This window comes from Pangasianodon hypophthalmus, chromosome 7 (genome assembly GCF_027358585.1).
Source record: "Pangasianodon hypophthalmus isolate fPanHyp1 chromosome 7, fPanHyp1.pri, whole genome shotgun sequence".
Classification (NCBI taxonomy): Eukaryota; Metazoa; Chordata; class Actinopteri; order Siluriformes; family Pangasiidae; genus Pangasianodon; species Pangasianodon hypophthalmus.
In genome coordinates, this window is record NC_069716.1 from 24,460,809 (window position 1) to 24,481,162 (window position 20,354).

The 20,354-nt window shown below is 38.7% G+C and overlaps 1 protein-coding gene across 1 annotated transcript in view; it reads right to left on the reverse strand.

Annotated features, from left to right (window-relative positions):
- fa2h (fatty acid 2-hydroxylase) overlaps positions 1-6,802 on the reverse strand; it is a 36,283-nt gene extending 29,481 nt beyond the window's left edge. The window contains exon 1 of the mRNA XM_026946480.3: positions 6,384-6,802. Within this exon, the coding sequence (XP_026802281.1) occupies positions 6,384-6,665 (282 nt within the window). The 5' untranslated portion in view covers positions 6,666-6,802. The remainder of the gene's footprint in view (positions 1-6,383) is intronic.
- Between the last annotated feature and the right edge of the window lie 13,552 nt (positions 6,803-20,354).

Below are 20,354 nucleotides of genomic sequence, written 5' to 3' on the forward strand. Positions count from 1 at the left end.
TTCCTTACATAACATTCAATGACTCCATGGCAGCAAAAAAGGTTTGTGTTTTTTGAGTCAAAAAATATCACTGCTTAGCCTGAGGAAGCTGTTTGAATCAAAGCAGAATGGATCAGAGAGAAAGTCTATAAATCATTAAAAAACAAAACAAACAAAAAAGACTGCAGGGTGTCCAGAATTGAGCCTTGAGGAACCCCTTGTTTAATAGTAAAAAATGTGGAGGTGTAGATAGAGAGGAGACTGAAACGTTTTCTTTCCATCATATAATCAAATTAGCCCTGCTGAACAAAAATTGCCAGTCCAATGGCCCTTTGTGAAAGAATACAATGGCACACTATGTCAAAGGTTGTACTCAAGTCTAGTGAGAACGTTAAGTATGCTATCACATATGTACACTATGTGCGATTTGTATGTTTTTGAATGTCCTCACAATCTATCTATCTATCTATCTATCTATGGTGTAATGCAGTGCCACTATCCGTGTCTGCAACTGTTAAGTGTGAATTCAGACAAGCTCTGATAGTTCCTCAACCTCAGTGACATCACTCCAGTTATTATCCATTATTAATAATTTTTTTTTAAATCCTGCCTCTGCATTTATATATTTGTTTAGATAGATAGATAGATAGATAGATAGATAGATAGATACTTTATTGATCCTGAAGGAAACTGCAGTGTTACAGTCGTGGGGAAAAAAACAAACATTTACACGTAAACATAATCAAAAAAAAAAAAAAAAAACCACAGTGCAAAAAAAAAAAATTTAATCAAAATCTATTAAGGAGAAGACGGAGCTTATCTCTACACCAAAATATGTAAACAAACTCTGCAAACAATGCACACAGATGTTGTGTAAATGTGCAAGAAAGTGGAATGGTACCAGTTAAAATGTGCCATGTGTTAGTTCTAATACTACTATTACTACTCCTATGAGTACTACAACTACTACTACGACTATAATATAATAATAATATAATAATATAATAATAATAATTGCAACAGCAGCAACACAGGTTCTATCGGGTTTGTACCGGCCCCTGATATTTTCTGATATTTTTCTCAAAATATAAACAAACTAGTAGCCTAACATAAACCTCCAAGACCCTGACCAGGCAGTTACTAAGGATGAATGAATGAACTCTGTAAGTGCATCGTTAATGTTAATGAGCATGCTCTTTCTTTTTCCCACGAGCGTCAATCTGCTTGCTCACACCTGCACGAAAGTAAAATCCTCCTGCTCGCATGACTTTTTTTTTTGTCTGCGTCCCAGAGGATCTCAGTCCCAATGCACACTTCTAGTCTCAATCAGATGCCCTGTGAACCATTCTTGCAAGTTTAAAAAAAATTAAAATAGTGCATCTCCTATTCGTATCTGTATTTGTATCTGCTTAGAACACATTATCTGTTCATTGCAAGTAATATACTCAAATTCAGATACGTGCCTAATACATACATACATACATACATACATGATTTCCTTTACTTTTCTTTCTTACTTACTCACAGTGCAAGAAAAGACTAGAACAAAAGTAACACTGCTTAAATAGCCATCATGTTGAGCTTGTTTAATCAGATATACCTGTGGTTGTTTTGTGTGTTAAAATCACCACCAATGATTCTTACAAAGAATTTATTACACTGGCACGTAAAGCAGAAAGTGTTACAATTTTACTATCTACTGTCGTGCAGTGTAGGAAGTATTGCATCTATAATATGTCTATAAAATATACAGGATCCGATCCATCTGTGAAGGTCAAAGCTGCATGCTGATATTTCTTTGAAACCGACTGAGTTGTGAATGAAGTTCCACCGAAGTGAAATATTTTCCGTGTGGTGTTGCGTTGTTACCTAAACACGCACTGATTGAGAGAAACTTTCCATTCCCAAATTACACAGTTATCTGCGATGGTGGTGCCTAATCAGAATACGACATAGGCTATCTGCTCTGATGATTGGAAAGTGGCTCCGGCAGTGCTCAAACAGCAATAATCCGATTTGTTTTGAGCTATCCAGAAAAGACTATGGCACAGGGAGAAAAAAAAAAAACAATCTGATTCAGGTCATGTTTGACGTGGTTTCGAAAACTATTCGAAACTATTTCTCGACGTGCGTTCCGTGTGTTCGTCTTCATTCAGTGCATGCCACCCTTCACCTCACAAATATGTGACAAGAATAACAACATGGAGGAAAACATGCATGAATGCAGGTCAGAGCAGGAGAATGAACAACAAAAAAGGTGGACTTTTGTTTTCTTTCATTAAAAACAAACCCAAGAGAGCAGTGACATGAATATCAGTCCCAATATTTTTTTGTGTTGAATACAGACAGAAGTGTGACTTGACACAGACCTTATGCAAGTATAATATCCAGCAAAATCCCAACAGTCTCAACAGTATGTGAGGAAATGTGATATGCGAGCAGATACATCTACAGTCTGAACAAACATATTCGATTTAAACACCTGTCATTTGTATGTTATGCCACAATGTTATGCTTTGGATTTCTACAAGCTATCGCCATCATTGACTCTGAATGCTTAGTTATAAGCATAACCTTTGTTAAATTAATAGCGTAAAAAAGAATGAACTATCGGAATTTTTTTTTTAAATCCATAAAGGGAAAATGGTAAAAAAAATAGTACAAAAAACAAGGGTGATCAGAGCCAAAAATCACACTTGTCATAACATCAACCTAACCCTTCGTTCACACTGGCAGGTGACAAAGCGACTTCCTTTTAAGTGTCCCTACATGACACGAAGCTGAGATTTCAGTGCCGATGGCAAACGGCAACCGTTTGAATTCAGATTTTTTAAAAAGCAACAAATCCAAATCGAATAATTTGGACTGAATGAATGATTCCTCGGGCCAATTCTATGGTGCGTGTGGTCTAACGTTTCTTCACTTCCCCACTCACAACTTTAGTTCCCACCTGCAATTAAATCCCATTTACTATTACCCATTTAACACACGAAGAAGGAAGAAAACTTTATAACAATGGTTTAATTTTATAGCTTGGAAGGAAGTAGCAGAGATCGTTGGCGCAGCTGGTGAGTGTATGTAGCTAATAGGCTTTACTTGTTTTGCTTACTGGCAACGAAACCAGTAAGAAGCTTATGTAACATGAAAATCAAACAACTGATTTTCACAGCATTTCATGTATTATTTCATTTGTGTATTATTATTATTGGTTATAGCTATGCATAGCTACTAGTATTTCTCATCAGAACCCAAAAAAACACAATGCTGGACAGTGCACGCCCACAAGAGATAACAGTAGCAGCTCCAGGAACACGAGCGACATGTCGCTTGCTGGTGTGAACTAGCACTGGGTTCTGCACTCGCAAACTCGCTAGGCAATAGAGCAATTAACAGAGCATGTATATTTTCGGCGGCACGTATATAAGCTGACATACTGTATATCCTCAGAAATTTCAATAGATGCTTATAGGATGCTGCATGTGTGTAATCATAACCGCACACTCTTAAAACACACACGCACTGGCAAGGTCAAAGCAAGAACGTTTATAACCCTGAACTCCAATACACACACACACACACACACATACAGCTTAATGCTGAAGGTTATAAGGTCCACAGTAGCAGCTTGTACAAGCGAGTGCTAAACAAGGGTGATGCTTTTTCACTGCAAACAATGAACAAGCCGAGATGGATAAAGAATGCAGCAGACTCAGGCTGGACATGACAATGCACATCCTTACATCCACCCTCCAACACACACACACACACACACACACACACAGAAAACATACACTTATTTGCATGTGCTTTAAATCCTGTCATCATACAGAGTGGCACTATAAAGGCCAGACCATGATATTCACTAACTCCCAAATGTTAAGAAATGTGTGTCCACTGACCACACTGTACCCAAACAGTGCGGAAACGAGATCATGAATGAAAAGCCAACCATGGACAACACCGACTGCTCACAGGAGCACAATGGAAATCTTTCAAAAGAGCTATTTTTGGGGCTATGCATGAATATCTCTGTAGGGACAGACAAGCCAGACCAGTCTGATACTTTGTCTCTCTCTGTGTTGGTCTCTCACTCCCTCTCTCTCACACACACACACACGCACACACAAACACATTGTTATTAAGTGTGCAGTTCACAAGTTCTCACCCCCTTGTACTACAGTAGCAAAGATGTGTCAAGTGATGCAATGTCTTTTTAGAAATATCCTAAACACACACACATACATCTCTCTCACTCATATATATATACATACATACATACACAAACATCAAAGTTCCCTAATGCTAAAGAACTGAAGTCGCTGTAAATCCCAAGTGCCTGTAGGTACCCTAATTCAAGTCAAGTGGGTTTCGTTGTCATTCTGTTTTCCTGACACGATGCAGAAGGACTGCGTCAAGTGCAAACAGGACAACAGAACAGTGTTGGAAGGAAAAATCCAGTGTGTGGACTGTAGGCTACCTGATGAGAAAAGCTTTGTAGGCTGCCTAGAGCAGAGCCCTCTGATGGTCCCAGTAGTCTCCGAGACAGGTACACATAGACTGTAGGCTCCCTAATGAGTTGGCTTGTAGGCTTCCTAACGTGCACTAATGAGGAGCATCCATAGCCTCACTGAAGACTCGTGCCTTTTGTCTCCCTAATGCAGAGCGCATGTAGGCTTCCTAATATGGACCACGGTTAGTCTCACCAATGAGGACAATCCGTAATGGACAGATAATGTGGGGCGTCGCTACTATCCCTAAACTTGACAACACCCTTATATTTAATAACGGGGAGTGTGTGTGTGCTCCCTAACTCTTAAAGCACCTGTAGATTCCCTAAAGTTGAGCCTTTGTTGTCCCTTTAAGATAATTCCCTAAAAAAAATCAGTGCTTATAATCTCCCTAATAAGGAGTACATGCTCTTGTAGGCCCCCAATGAAGGTGCACCCTTAAAAGAGATACATACTCGGATTAATACAGAGCTCCTTTAGGGTCCCTACCAAGCTGCACTCTTGGTCTCTGAAGAATAATGCCCATGGGATCCCTAACGCAAAGTGCCAGGAATGTCTCTAATGCAGAGGGCAGGTAGGCTCCCTAATGGGGACTACAGGTTGTTTTTCTAACAAGACGCAACATTAGGTTCCCTAGTAGAGTTTTCCTAAAGAGAGGCACCTGTATGCTTCCTAATATATATAACATAACACACAGGCAGCCCTACCTTCATGGGGGTAGAACCAGGAAATCTATCCCGGGCCCAGGCCGGAGCGAGGCGCCCAGGAGGGTTTAGTATTCCAGTGACATGCAGAATAAAACTGTCTGAAATATGTATATTTAATCAAACTATGACAGCAATGTATGACGGCAAAGTCCATATTTCCTGTTTTTTTTTTTTTTTTAAATGATTCTGTGTGATGCGTGAATTTTCTCATTAATCAGACATTTTCTCATACGTAGAAGGTCTTGCTTTCAGTCATGCAAGTTTGCTAAAAAAAGAAAAGAAAAAATAACAAAGAAAGAAGAACTGGTTAACACAACAAAGTGTATGGCAAATGTCTTAAAGTAGTACTGAATATCTCGTTAGAATGTGTTTGACTTGATTATGCATTACAATCATTTACATTTCACAGGGTGTGTACTGTATATGTGTGTTTCCTTAGGGGCTGTTTTAAAAACTTCGTCCCTGGCCTGGACAATATGCATGGCAGCCTACACTCCCTAATGCTAAGAGCGTTCACAGGCCACCTAATATCAAATGCCATGCCCTCTCCTCGATATTAGTCACCTAATCAAAATCAATAATAGCCTACTCCTTGTGTGGAATGATAGTAGTCACCCTAAATCAACACAACTGTTGCCCTTTCTGTACATCTGCTATAGCAACACAGCCATACATTACCCTGCTGTCACAAACTGATAAACAGTCTAGAGCTGAGGCCACCACCCTCCATGCAGAGTCCAGTTCCACCCACACCTTACACACCTGATCCGACTCATAAACCTCTCTGAATACCTTGATCACCTGGATCAGGTGTGGTAGATATGGGGGTGGAAATCAGCTTAGACAGGAGGGGTGGTGAATACTGATCTACAGGATTCTCAAGCCTTCAAGCATTAACAAACAAGTTAACATACTTTAAAACCTCAGCAAATAGTTTGCAAATAGCTATAAACAGGTGCACCAAGGACAACAGCCGAATTACACATGGCTCCCTTTACACGCGCACTATATAGGGTGTAATGTAATGACGCTTCACGCCCTACATAGTGCACTATAAAATGAATTTGCTAAGATAAGTTCTGTCAAATAAACTGAGCTGTCAACTCTGAAACTGTTCCTCAAACTTGAGTCTAACTTTTAATTAATTAGTTGTAATATTACATATGATGTTATAAATAAAAGTGTCTACCTCTGTGGGAAATTGTGTGCAGTCCCTGTCTATTTCACCGATGTAGTATTGCTCCAGCCACCGCCGCGCGTTCTCCGAGTGCCGGTGCGGAGGTCCGTCCAGCTGCCCGCTGATGTCGCTCCCGGAGCGGCGTAAGATCAGCGCCTCTCCGCCCGGGTGCATCCGCAGGAAGCTGGTCACATCGTACACCCGCGTCCCCACCAGCACCCAGCATGACTCCTTCGTGCAATGCCTCGCCACTTCTTTCTCCGAGAAGTAGCGAGTGGACACTGAGGGAGACATTTTTAATATTTATATATTTATATATATATATATATTAAAAAATAATATCCAGGTGTCTGATAAGATAAAACTTTTCTTAGCTCCCCCGCTGAGAGTCCAGCTAAGCGCTACTAGCTTCTGATTTCTTTCCAGACTCACTTCTTAGCAACCAACTTATTAGTATCTCATGAATAATTCATGAGCTAGAACTTGTAGGGGCGTGGTCCGGCCACAGGCACCTGTTACACGAAGGAAGGAAAAAAAATCAACCAGAAAATCACCTAATTTGAATTTGTCTTCGATTAATTAAAAAATGTGCTTGTTTAGCTTCCTTGTTTGGATAATTTTTCCAAAAAAAAAAAAAAAAAAAATCATTTCCAAACGATGACTAGTGCATGCCTGACTTCCGGATTGAGGCATTTCCGCCTACTGTCTTCTGTTTGCATATATTCAGTTCTACCTGTTTGAGCAGGTGGAAAGATAATGGCTGATAACAACGCTTACCTATAGTGGCGCAGTTTCATTTTGTCTTTTTTATGAAGGAAAACCTGTATCAGATAATGGTGGTTAGTTGAAAGATTTTGAAACATCACTGTGACTCGTTGTTCAACCCGAGATTAAGGGTGATGTTTGAGACAAGAGCGCCCCCGTGACCAAGAAAACGTGCCAGTGATGGACATAGACGTGTGACAAATTAAAGGAAAAAAAAAAAAAAAACGGCAACTGTTGGCTCTGTTATAGCATGCTTTGGTGGTTCCCAACTCTTTTCCTGCACATTTTGGTATTTTCCATGCTCCTAACACACTTGTTTCAATCAATCAGCTAATTTAACAACCCTTTCTTAAGTTGAAGTGGGTGTATCAGACCAGGAGAAGCACTCAAATGTGCAGGACATGGAGGGTTCTCCAGGACCAGGAGTGCCTCATCGCACAGGTTCCTAACTGAGGTCCTGGAGTACCCCCTGTCCTATACATTTTAGCTTTTTTCCTGCTCCCAACACATCTGATTGAACTACACTAATCAACCAAAACAAACACTAAAATACACAGGACAGTAGGTACTCCAGGACCAGGGCTGGAAGCCTGGACCTTATAGAGAGGGGTCACTGTAAATCAGTATAAAGTTATTCCTGTCCTCGTTCCACAGGGCATGAGGGCTCACTGAATGGTCTGATGAAGATGAAAAGGATGTAAATCATATACTCTGGCCTCCACACTCACTAGATCTCAACCCAAATGAACACCTACAAGAGATTTTGGAGTGATGTGTTACAAAGCGCTCTCCACCACCATCATCAAAAGAACAACTGAGAGATTATCTTTTGGAAGAATGGCGTTTATTGCTTCAGTACATTTCCAGAGACTCTGTGTCAAGGTGCATTAAAGCCGTTATGTTGACATGTGGTTGCCCAGCACCTTGTGTTTTTTCCCCTTTAATTCCTTTACCCATAAATTTAAAAAAAAGTTGCTTTACTTTATTTTTTATAAAAAAGAAACTACAGCACATGCTGCCACTATGCAGAATTTGTACAAGGCTGTAAGACCTGAATGACTTTTGTCCCTCATGTCGAGTTTATGGAGGGGAGCAACTGGGTCGGCTGGTTTTAAGGCAGTAAATAATTCACCAAGGTTGAAGCATGACATCTTTTTTTTTTTTTTTGTAAGCGAGACACTGAGGAGCTTGGGGCCATTACTCAGCTATGCCTTTGTCTCTAGCAGATACCGGTTTGTTAATGGAGACGTGTTTCTTGTCAGGTATATAACTCAGGAGTGCCCTACATCATTACTTTTAGAAATATCATACCTTTTATAACTCCATGTCATAATTAAGTACTCTTGCAATAACCACCTCTCCATTGTTTAATGAGTCCATAATCTATTTAAAATATGACAACGTTTATTGTCCTGAGTTTGGAAATTTTTCTTTGACTTTTCACCCATCTGCTTGTTATTATTAGATGAAACCACACACCCAGATATATCTTTTTTTATCAGATGATGCAACACTATGCACTGCAGTTTTCTTCCCAAGAACTGCACAAAGACCTGCATGAGGAAATTATATGGAATATACACAAGGAATATACAGATTACAAACTATCTCAAATATCGCATGAATTCCACATTGCTTTGCTCTCAGCATACCTACACCTAATCTTCAACCTGTGGTATCATTCAGGATGACTTAAACGATAAATCAGCTTGCCCTCATCATGTGCAAAAGAACAGGTTAGGTAATGTTTAGTTTCTGCATCTGACTTCCTCCCATATCTCCCATCAAGTTAGACCACTTTGAGGTGCGAATGGACATCATTATGCTCCAGTTTCACCTCCAGGCTGCAGTATTGGTCAGTGAAATCAGTCTGCTAGTGCCAGCGAGGAACCGGAGCACAGCAGTGTGACCAAGCATGCATGCGTCCACAGCTGTGTGACTTGAAGGTGGCGGAAATGAGACGCAACAGAACAAAAATAACACAGATCCTGTTGTTTTAAGCTCTCTTACCGCTAGTCTTTGTCAGAAAGATTCGGAGCTGCATTGAAGCTGAATGATGCTACAGATTAAAGATAAGCAGATCCATTGAGAGCAAAGCACCATGATATACAGTTCTAAAGTGGAAAGCGGAAAGTGTCACAGATCCTGTTCTTTGAAAAACTCCAGGCCTATTTTGAGTTTCAATTATCAATTCGTACATCAAAAATTGCAAGAAAAGTCTACAGCTGACAGAATTTGCATATAAATTTTGATATAATCTCTTACTTAAAATCCACATAAACCCCACTGGAAACAGTGCTCTGTCTTTGTGTTAAGAGAGAACCAAGCATTAAGAGAACCTAGAACTAAGTGTCAGTTTTAGCTGGATATATGCCATAAATTGATTTATGGTTCTAGGGCAGGTTCTAAACTTAAGAGGAAATGTTACTCAAAAATTCTAACTTCGATAAGCATGAATAAAAGCTGGCATGGTACATTATGCTCTTGCTGTCATTTATTGTCTGGTTTGACCAGTTTTGTCCTTCTCTAGCTGTGTAAAGGTTATGGTATAATGCCAAATAAAAACATTCAAAATGCAGAATGAATAAGAGATGATTAATATCCAAATGTATCTCAAATTTTGACCCTGAAAAAAAAAAAAGAATTTGGGATGGCCATTGAAGTGTAAAGGGGATGATTAATAGAGAACTCCAAGCTGTATTTATGTTTTTAATACACTTTTTTGACTTAAGTTCCACTTTTATGACATGTGACGAAAATGTGACCTACACTATCATGTCGTGTCAGCTCAACAATGCACCACATTTTGAGTTTTCACACTGCTGTAAAGAGGAAAGTCTCAGTTTTCTGGTGATACAAATATTTTTTACTCGTTTTTACTTGTTTTGAAAACGAAGCCGTAAAGTTTGTAATAAATATTCAGACAATTTAAATTTAAATAAATTATTAAGGAACAGTTATTAAGAAATGTATAAAGCTACATTACAGACAGCCAAGACACACAAATCCCATCATTTTATCAGCAGCTTTCTCTTGAATTGAAGTAAATGAGAAATTCTTAAATATATAAATAGTTTGAATCTCACAGCAATGTACTATGACATAGTACACTCTCAAAAAAAATACTAAACTGTGCCTTTACTTGTCACTGGGGTGGACATCTTTAAATCATTTTAAAGCTACACTATATTCACATTACCAGGTAAAAGATACATACAACAGGTACACAAGATGTATGGAATTTGAGGTGTTATTTGATTAGAAATGGGAAACACACACAAAAAAAGTGTAAATGTCTTTTTTACACTTTTTTCCACCCAGGTAAAAGTGTACCTAACATCTGGTTCTTACACAAGCACACCTTTTCAAATTCTGAGTTAAGGCAAGGGAACGATTCACAAATGCACTTGCATAAGATTGTGGTGCATAGGCCTGTTTATCTTGTTTGGCGATTTTTAGGTTTACTACCTAATGCACAGTAAACAGTGTTTATTGGTTTGCATTTCTTTAGCACATCGTAGTTGGCTGGAAAGCTGGTAAATCCTGTATGTCGAAGTCTGCCAGAACATGCTTGGTTTGGTTTTTAACTAGTCTGTTGCTTTGGGTCTAAACGGTGGAACCTGCACTGCCCTTGTTTGGGTTTGACCATTAGTGTGTTGATACAGCTAACAATTCATAAGGGTTTTTTTCTCTCACACCTGTTCATAAGCTTCCATTTCCTCACTGACAAGCACTGACAAGACCTCGTCAAAATCCACTACACCCACCAGACTCAAGCTGTAGTCATGCCTCAGCAAATCACTGCCATTTAGGTTTATTTATTTGGCAGATGCTTTCATCCACGTGAGGCTAAATATAACCAACAATCCTTACTTCAAATTAAGGGGTTCCTCCCATCACACAAAAACATGCCAGGTGGTGGATTGGCGAGATTAACTGCCCCTAGGTGTGGATGTGTGTGTGTGTGTGTGTGTGTGTGTGCCCTGTGAGGGGCTGGCTTCCAATCCATGGTGTATTCCCACCTCATGCACAGTGTTCCTGGGATAGACTCTGGATCCACAGCGATCCTAACCAGGATAAGCGCTTACTGAAAGTGAGTGAGTAAGTGTTTAAAATTATTAACCTGTTTACTGTAGCTAGCAAAACCTTTAATGTAAATATGTACTTTAGACTATACATTTGAAGCACACAGCTTCATCTCTCTTATTGTGGTATGAAAGGATAAAGCACTTACTAAAGATGAATGAATGAATGAATATACTTTGGCTGTGAATTTTCAGATTTTTGTCATTTGTCTGGATGTTGTTATCTTTGGTCTCACTATCAACTCGTGTTTTACATATATGTACATTTCTCATTTGGCAGACACTTTTATCCAAATCGGCTTACATGAGAGGTTAAATTCATTTCAAGCACAGAGATGAATCATTTGGAGTTAAAGGCCTTGTTTAAGGACATATCAGTGGCTCTCTAACAGTCCTGATATTGAACACAACCTTCTGATCTCTAGCACAGAACCTTACTTGATGAAATAGTACCGCAACAGTAATAGTTGACAAAGTGACATTGTGGGTTTTTTTAAAACAGAAACATTAATGTTCAGTCATAATTGACAGGTCATTTGAAAGGAAAGGGGTTCATCTAAAACTTGATAACTAAAAACCAGGTATAAATCATTCTAACTGCAAAACCAGGAAGTGATATTAATGATAAACAGAGTGTCAAATCTACGTCTGTGTAGTGGAAAGTTCAAGAAGAACTTTCCACATCTACATGTGCAGAGTGGAAAATTCACCTCTAATGGTTCAGATAAATTAATATGATGGTATATTTGCTCTGTTGTTCTTAAAATTAAATCTGCCCTGTGGTCATAAGGGAGTCCTTGTAAATTATTTTACTCTGAAAGGGGAGGCCCCTGGTCCAGGCAAATGGACTTTGATTTAATCTTGTCGACTTTCTTTCAAAACCAAATTTTCTTCTATTTTGGCAATTTGCCAATTCCCAGTGATTGACTAGTGCTGCTGTGATTGACAGGGTAGAGATGCCATCCCTCCCACCCAGACAGCACAACTAGTTTTGCACTCTTGGACTCCTGGATGGCTATGGCATCTTCAGGATTCAAACACAAGATCCCCTGATGGTGCGTGAATGATTTTCTGTTATGCCTTCGCCGCTGATGACTTGAGTTTTTTTATTGACAGGGGAACAGAGAGTTGCTGGGGTCTGAGGGGACTCTACTTACACTGTGGCCCACTGTCACTCCTTCTTCAGGCTTATGCATTTTAAAGAAGTTATGCTCAATGTCATTCCACTATATAAACTGTTTTATCTTTACTCTGTTTACCTCACACTACCCTAATCACAAAATACTTAACCTGAGCTTAGAAGCACTTTTTTTATAGCTATGGAGATGGTAAAAAATAAGGGAGCTGCCACAAAACAACAAACTCACCTACAACAGCCTATAAAAAAACACGCTTCAGCTATGCCACAGACAAAGCCCCGCTTGTGAGAATACAGGAAATGCAAAAAACTAAACTGGATAATTCTATAAGCCCATAAATAAAAGGTTTTTCCTGTAGACTTTTGGCTAACATCTTTATCTTTATTTGCCAGTAACTGCTTCTAGTAAAACTTTTTTAATAGCTTTTAAAATCAGGCTGTCATGAACTTCACAAAACTTGTTAAATCCAGTGTTTATATCCTTCTCTGAAAAGATGACTGTCGTCACGTTTTGTTTCTACATCAAACTGAGAATAAAATTAAAGCCCAAATTTACGAGGTGCGGATGACCAATGGAAAAATCCTGATAACGTAGCTAGGTAAATATACAGTTTTCATCAAGACAGTCTATGGGCAGAATATTTCAGACTGGGAGTATACTGAGGCTTACAGGGGCCTAATCCTGGCATCATCAAACCTATAAATATCTGTTACCACTTCTTCATTGGCTGCTAATGATTCTTTATCATTAACCCATAATAAAACCTAGCATCTATCAGTAACTCAACAATGAAACTATCAGAGCTGAGCTTTATATCACAAGGTCCACAAAAACCCCAAATAATCCATCTTCAAACATTTGTTAATAGCAAATAATCTGATGTGGACAATATGAAACTTTATAATGATGTATTTTTATCTTTGAAAGAAAAAAGTGGAAAAGTCTGAGCCCTGCTGACCCATATATACCATACCATCTACAATTCCTAGAGTATCTGATATAAAAATAATGTTTCTAGAGGAGGGAGAACTTGAGTCTTGGTTCTGTTGTAATTAGTTCTGTTTCAGTGGGTTTATTCTTGCCACTGTTGATGTTAGATTGCTCATTGGGTATTAAAACACTGATGTCTGAAAAGTAAGTTTCATATATGTCTGTATCTGTGTCATAAAAAGCACTACTCTATACATCTGTGTTGTTCTAAATACACTAAGCAATAATCTGATATAGTGACCTAGTATGTTCAGATCACATCATTTAGCAAACTGATTCAGGAAACCTGTATCCAGCTCTATACTGTATGACCACCTCATTGCTGGTCAAGCTTGAGTAAGACAACTTTGTGTACGTAATTTATTCCAGACAAAGGCCGTCATTCATTTCAGTTTCCTAGAAGGCTGCTTTGTTCCGCACCCGCAGGCATCTAAATTTACCTGCAGGGGACAAAAGGAGCTTAAATAATTGACAGAATGCAGATGCTTTAATAATTGACACCATCGTTTTTCAGTGCGTGTGGTGTGGCCAAGGACGAGAGAGTGAAGTCACCTGGTGATGTCAGAACAGGGGTGGAGCATGGCTCTGATAGGTCTACATCGCATGGATGCTGAGAGGTGTAGGTGTGCTATGGATGGAAGTGTGTCATTCCGGATAAAAAGTGGGCAGAAGCTGCAAGTAACGGACAAAAGAGCATCATTTCAGAACAGAGGCTCGCTCCATGGCCACTGTAGTCCCGGTAAGTGTACTGCGCAATGTAAAATGTTATGCTATTACTTACTATTTACTATTCCTTTTATTACTGTGCTGTTACTACTGTAATAATAATAATAATAATAATAACAATAAGTGAGATATAAGTTAGTGTATGCCCAGTGTTCCTGGGATTGGCTCCAGATACACCTCACTTCACCTGACCAGGATAAAGAGCTCAAGCTGAATGTATGAATAAACTAATGAAATAATCAAATGATTTTTTCACAAAAAATGATTCAAGTAACTACATTTTAAACCCAGTTTTGCTTAAAAATATAAGTGGTCTATTTGTAGATCCTGGGGTTTTTCTGATTTTATTATATTTTTCATGATTTGCAATCCTAGATTTATAATTTGTTTTTTTTTATTAATGTGCTTTATTTTAAATAATTTCATCTTGTATATGCTATGCTAATAATAAGTGAGATATAAGTTAGTGTATGCATAACACTTTGAAATGTTTGACTTAAAATGAAAAGCTTCTAAAATATTATTATTATTATTATTATTGTTGTTGTTGTTATTATTTCTTCAAAATTAATTAGAAAATTAAGATCAAAAGTGTTTTGAGATTCTTATAGCAAAGAAGAAAGAGTCTGTGTATTTTGTATTAGGACAGGATACATTAACAGCAAACACTAACATGCATTCGATTTGTCCTAAAGTTGCTAAATAAATATATTATAAAAGCTTAATAGAATGTTCAGGAATATTTGGAGGGTGGACGTTTGCTGTAGTCTATGTGAATCAAGTTGTTTTTAACCTGTGTGGTGTGATTTGACCCCTCGCTGCTCTGTGCTGATCAGGTGTCATGTAAAAGAGTCTTTTGTATTAAAGTGTGCTTGCTGTATACTGATAGGCCCAACTGTGTGTGTGTGTGTGTGTGTGTGTGTATGAATGAGTGAGAGTTTCAGTTTCACAGGCTGAAAATAATTTTGCAATTATCTGTAGATGATTAGGCTTTTGAAATGAATCTTCTGTATGTCTTTGCCACCTTGCCACAGTGTGCTTCCTGTTACGCCAGCAGCCGGGTCCAGCCATTGGGTTTCTTCGGTAGGGGGTCTAGTGGAGGATACATGTCCCTGTTGGCGTATCATGGACCCCGGGGGGCGCCACCACCCACTCTCGCCCGCCACGCACCAAATATGACCCTGCGGCAGATCTGTCACATGTTACGGCTCATGCGGCAAGTACGGCGCAGGGAAGCAGCCGCTGCAGCTGCGGCCACAAGGTGAGGTTTTACCTCCAAAGGTCCAGAACCTGGCTCGAGAACCTAGAGAGGTGGCAAACTGATGTTTGGGTCAATGTAGGCAGAGGGACACTTTCATAAGAACCCTGTCAGTGTCAGGTCAGCACTGGCTTAAGAGAATGGTTGACTTTAAGTCAGTGTTGGCCCAAGGTGTGCCCAGTGTTAGCTGCCATTGCCCGATGTTGTGTCAACATTGGGCTCATGGATTTAAATTTGGCTGAAAGTATCTTAGCCCTGGTGGTCCAATGGACAAATGTCAGTTTGCTACCTGGGTAGTGCCTTTCCTGATTCAGCTTAGAAGGAAGTTTTGACTAATATGTTCAGTGTTTAGGGTTTCTGACTGGGAAACCCACTGGGATAGCCACATCTTGAGATCTTCTATTCTAAATGGAAAAGTACTAAGACAGGACAGACTAGGGAATCAGGTCTCTAAAGAGAGTTTGGGTGTGTCATAGGCCATGACAAGCATTGCCATTTTTTTTTTTAGTATTCTGCTTTTGCAAGAATTTGAGATTTATTTTTCAGTTTTCTAGAGAAGTTTATTGGACCCATGGAGTTGATGGTTCATTTACATCACCGTAGGTGAACCATTTAGTTGAACAGGGTCACAGCAACAGGCTCACAGCAACAAATCCAAAAACCAAATCACAGTCTCGTCTGCCTTGCTTTTTGCATTTTGAAAATTGCTTTGGGGGAAAACACACTTTAAGAAGAGCTCATTCCCACCCTAAAGCATGGCCAAGAAAAAGCAATCCAACAAGCAGATAATTAGCAAATAGTGCATACCTAAAAGGAACAAAATCCTTTCAATTTTTTAAAAATAAAAAACAAACTAACCTTTAATTAAGCTCAATAAAGCAACATATAGGCTGCTTGTAGCCTCCTTTAGTTTGTTTCCACAGTCTGAGTGATAAGTGAAACAAAATTTTGGCTTGAATCCTTTTTTTTTTTGTATGTTTTTTAAAGAAAACTTTTTTCAGAAAGCACATGAGGGAAGTTTTTACTTTCATGTGGACACAATATGAAGTTTGAGGAGACATAAAGACCATGTTCATTAACATGTGATGCATTTACCCTGGTCAGGGTCACACTAGGCAACTAGTTTGTTTATATTTTTGGAAAAGTATCAACCTAATATAGGTTCATATTAGGTATTAGGTATAAGGTACAACCAAAATTAATAACAAAATTAATAACAGCGTGAGCAGGATTAAAGAAAACAGTCCGGGAAACATCTCGAGGTTAGACCTGTTAAGGCCATGCCCACTTTGGGTTTAAATCCTGATACAGATACAGATAGTGGCATTGCATTATGCCAGTAATATCTACAAGCCTGTCACTGCAGTGCCACGCTGAGGTATTACAGTTTTATTTGTGCTGTATTTATCTGATGGTCTTTTTCTTTGCTTTACAGGAAGCAGGCAGCTGGTTTGGCTGCACCAAGTTCTCCCTCAGAGAAGCGTTGCCTTCCAGGCTTCCTGCGTCGTAGACGAACCAACAACATTAAGAGAGTGAGTTAAGCCTGGTCGTTTCTGCAGATCCTTCCAGCAGCCCTGCAGTAAACTCACAGAGGTGCGTGTTTTATTTGAGTCTGGAGCCCCCCGCCGAGATTACTGGGAGTGGTACAGTGACGACACGTCCTCCACTTTGTTTGGGTGGTCATCTGTTCAGCATTCAAACCACACGACCGATTCGATTCAGCTCAGGAGAAGAAGAGAAACCGAACATATCCAACCTGTGTGCTCGAAAGTTTGGATCATGCCTTTACATTTGTCCCCAATAAGATTAGACCTCATTTGGACTGGATTTCTTTAATTGGTGTGCTTTGTGGCTTGCACCCATCATTTTAAATTGTGAAATATTTGCTTAGTTTAGTCAAATTCTTTCAGGACAAAATGCACTGTGGGTATTAAGAGAAAGGTTCTTCAGCAGATATGAAAATTAAATGTGGCTATATGTCTCATAACTGGATTTATATTTGTTTCTTATCACTTCATTGGTCTTCAAGATTATAACACAAGTCAGGTCACTTTGTCTTCCTAATGCAAAATCTTCAGAATGATCTGGACAATTAAAAGCATCCCAGAGACATGGCTGTTAGTGTGTGGTTGTGTTTTAAGTCTGGGTTCCTTTGCTTCCGCTCTTAAAGATGTAATGGAAGCCCGAGAGCTGGTGTGTGTTACAGCGCTGAAACCCACACTGCTGCAGGCTACATGTCAGCATAATAAAGCCTTGTAATCAGGACTAGGGATTTTAAATAACTAATTCAAATATCAGACTAAAAATACCTGTTTCCTCTCATATGTCTCTTAGTGTGTTTTGATGTGATATAATAAAGTGATTTTGACTCAGACTTGTGATCTACTTCAAATTCTCATTCTCATAAAGTCATATTTTGGAACTTTTTTTTGTACTGTTCTACTAGGTTGTTTGTACTGTTTTTTTTAAACACATATGCTAGATGTGTATAGTACTTAAAAAATAAATCTTTTTAACCAGACCCGTCTTTCTGTGGCTGATCTGGTGACCTGTAGAAAAGGTGAGAAACAGAAGAAATCATTTTCAGCCTGTCAAGAGAAAAATGTGGATTTGCCACTGCTTTTGTCTAATTATCACAAAAGTGACACAGGCCGCCAGCCTATATTCTTGAAGACCACAGTACTGAAAAAATAGCAATAATGGATTTATAATAACTCTGAGCCAAAGGAACACTTTAAAAATGATCTTACAGAAGTGTTTCCTTCAATGTCATATCCTTTGTGCATTTAGTTTCCTGGATTTCTGAAAGTAGTGTACACATTTAATGTAAATAATGCAGACCTTTCTTTTTTTCTGACATGATGAACCAAAGTATTAAACAAAGCTGTCCAATACCTAAAGTTTTTACCACAGACAGTCACAGTAGGACAGGAAACCACAGCTTCTTTTTCTTCTTCACACTAAAGTCACATGATGAATGCCTTGACTAATGACTAATGTCAAATAACCAAGCACATTTAGAGCAAAAACTGATCTCCGCTGTCACCATAAACCAAAACTAATAGCAGTTTTCACATTATGTTTGCAGTTTGCAGATGTATCTGAGGACTGTTCTACTAGAGACGTTCACTAGGAGTCTAGCTTGAACGGCATTCAGGGTTTAGTGGGGTAAACACAGTTTCAGGGCCAGACAGAATTGCAATCACTGGTGACCAAACACCGTCTACCTGTGCTCCAACATCACCACCTCTGAAAATTTAATGAGAAAGATGTTGCCTGAGAACAGGAAGCGTGAGCTCAGATGTCTGTATGATACAGGAAGCTAATCTTGCTGTGGTGACAAACTTCAGCAAAGCATGATAACAGCCTCCTGACCTAATGTTGAAGCATTTTCTAGTACTTTACTATATTACACTTCTATATATGAATATGTTGAAGAAAAAAAACTGTCTTATTTATATCTTTTTATATACAGAGTTGACAGTTTATTACATATAGATAAGTATACCTAATATACAGGGATAAACTGTGTATACTGTATATGGTTTATACGTAAGCCGAGCCGATAACACAGTATCATTTGCAATGAAAACCTTTATCAGCAAAAACTTGAGTGAAAAGTAGAATCTTAGAAATAGTTAGATGAATTTCAGAATTTCTTAGTATTCGGTATGTCCCCTTTGGGCTATAATGACAGTGTGTACTCAAGCTGACACAGACTCCACAAGTTTGGGTAAAACATGATGATCCGTATTAGGTCAAATCCATTGGCGTGCCATCTGAACACGTGCTTCAATGGCAGGGATAAGACTCGCGGAAAATCTGATCTTTTGTACAAAGAAGATAACATGGCCAGTATCCCAAATTTACTCACATTTAAGTAGAGACCTAGAAATTGTGCAACATCCTGAATATTGAATAGTCAAGATGTTGCACATGTCCTTCTTTTATTTGTTCTAGAATTTTCTAAATTATAAAAAACTTTGTTTATTTTCAGTTTTAAATAAAAAAAAAATTCACAGATCTTCAGTGTAGTCTCAGACTTTTGGACCCCAATGTAAGCAGCATATAGCATAAATGATTATCTGGGAAGATGTGGCAATTATTGCATTAAGATGCAATTCAATCTGTATCTGGGTGCAAATCCAGAGTGACTGGCACTTGAAAATCATTTAAACCTAAACCATGTTGGACAAATGTTAGCTATTTAGCTAGCTAAGCGTGCATCTCCTGTAGCTTTAGGTTTTTGGTTCCACTCATCTAATTCTAATGTACTAAAATGTCAAGTCATTGGAATTTTCTAAGAACACAAACTGAGCTCTTACTGAGATTTTATATAGATGTACTGAGAAAGTCTATTCTTAATGAACAAATGTAAAAACTAGGCCCAATACTAACCTACACAATCAGAATATGCTATATTAGCATTGTTGATTGCACAGATACTTAAATACTTAAAGCATCTGGATGGGAGCCAGAACCAGGCAATGTTATGATGTAGCATTTGACGTCAGAAATAGGACACACTAACCCCTGCAACACATTTACGGGTGGAGTTTGGGGTGTAGAGTTTCTCCCCCTCAGTTCCACTCTATGCTGAGACCTTCAATGGATTGTACACTTCAGTGATATTTGTGACGGCTGCATTTCACCGAGGAACAAAAGGTGCATTATGACAGTGCTCATAGAGACACAAACACAGCACCAAGCCAATTAGCCTAGCTCTGAAAACACTGACGATCACATTGCCAAAACACCGCACCAGGTAAAAAAATGACCCGGCAATTATTTATTCAAAGATAACACATCTAACAATTACAAAAATGTGTTTCATTTTGAAAGCTCAACATGAAAATGCAAACCACCCCTCTTTCAACATTTCTCAAATTTGGCTAAATGAATGAATGAATGAATGAATGAATAAACAAACAAACAAACAAAAAATTTAAGTAAATACAAGACAAAACATTATATACTTGCTATAAGGACAATTTGGACATTTGGGACAAAGTCATTAATC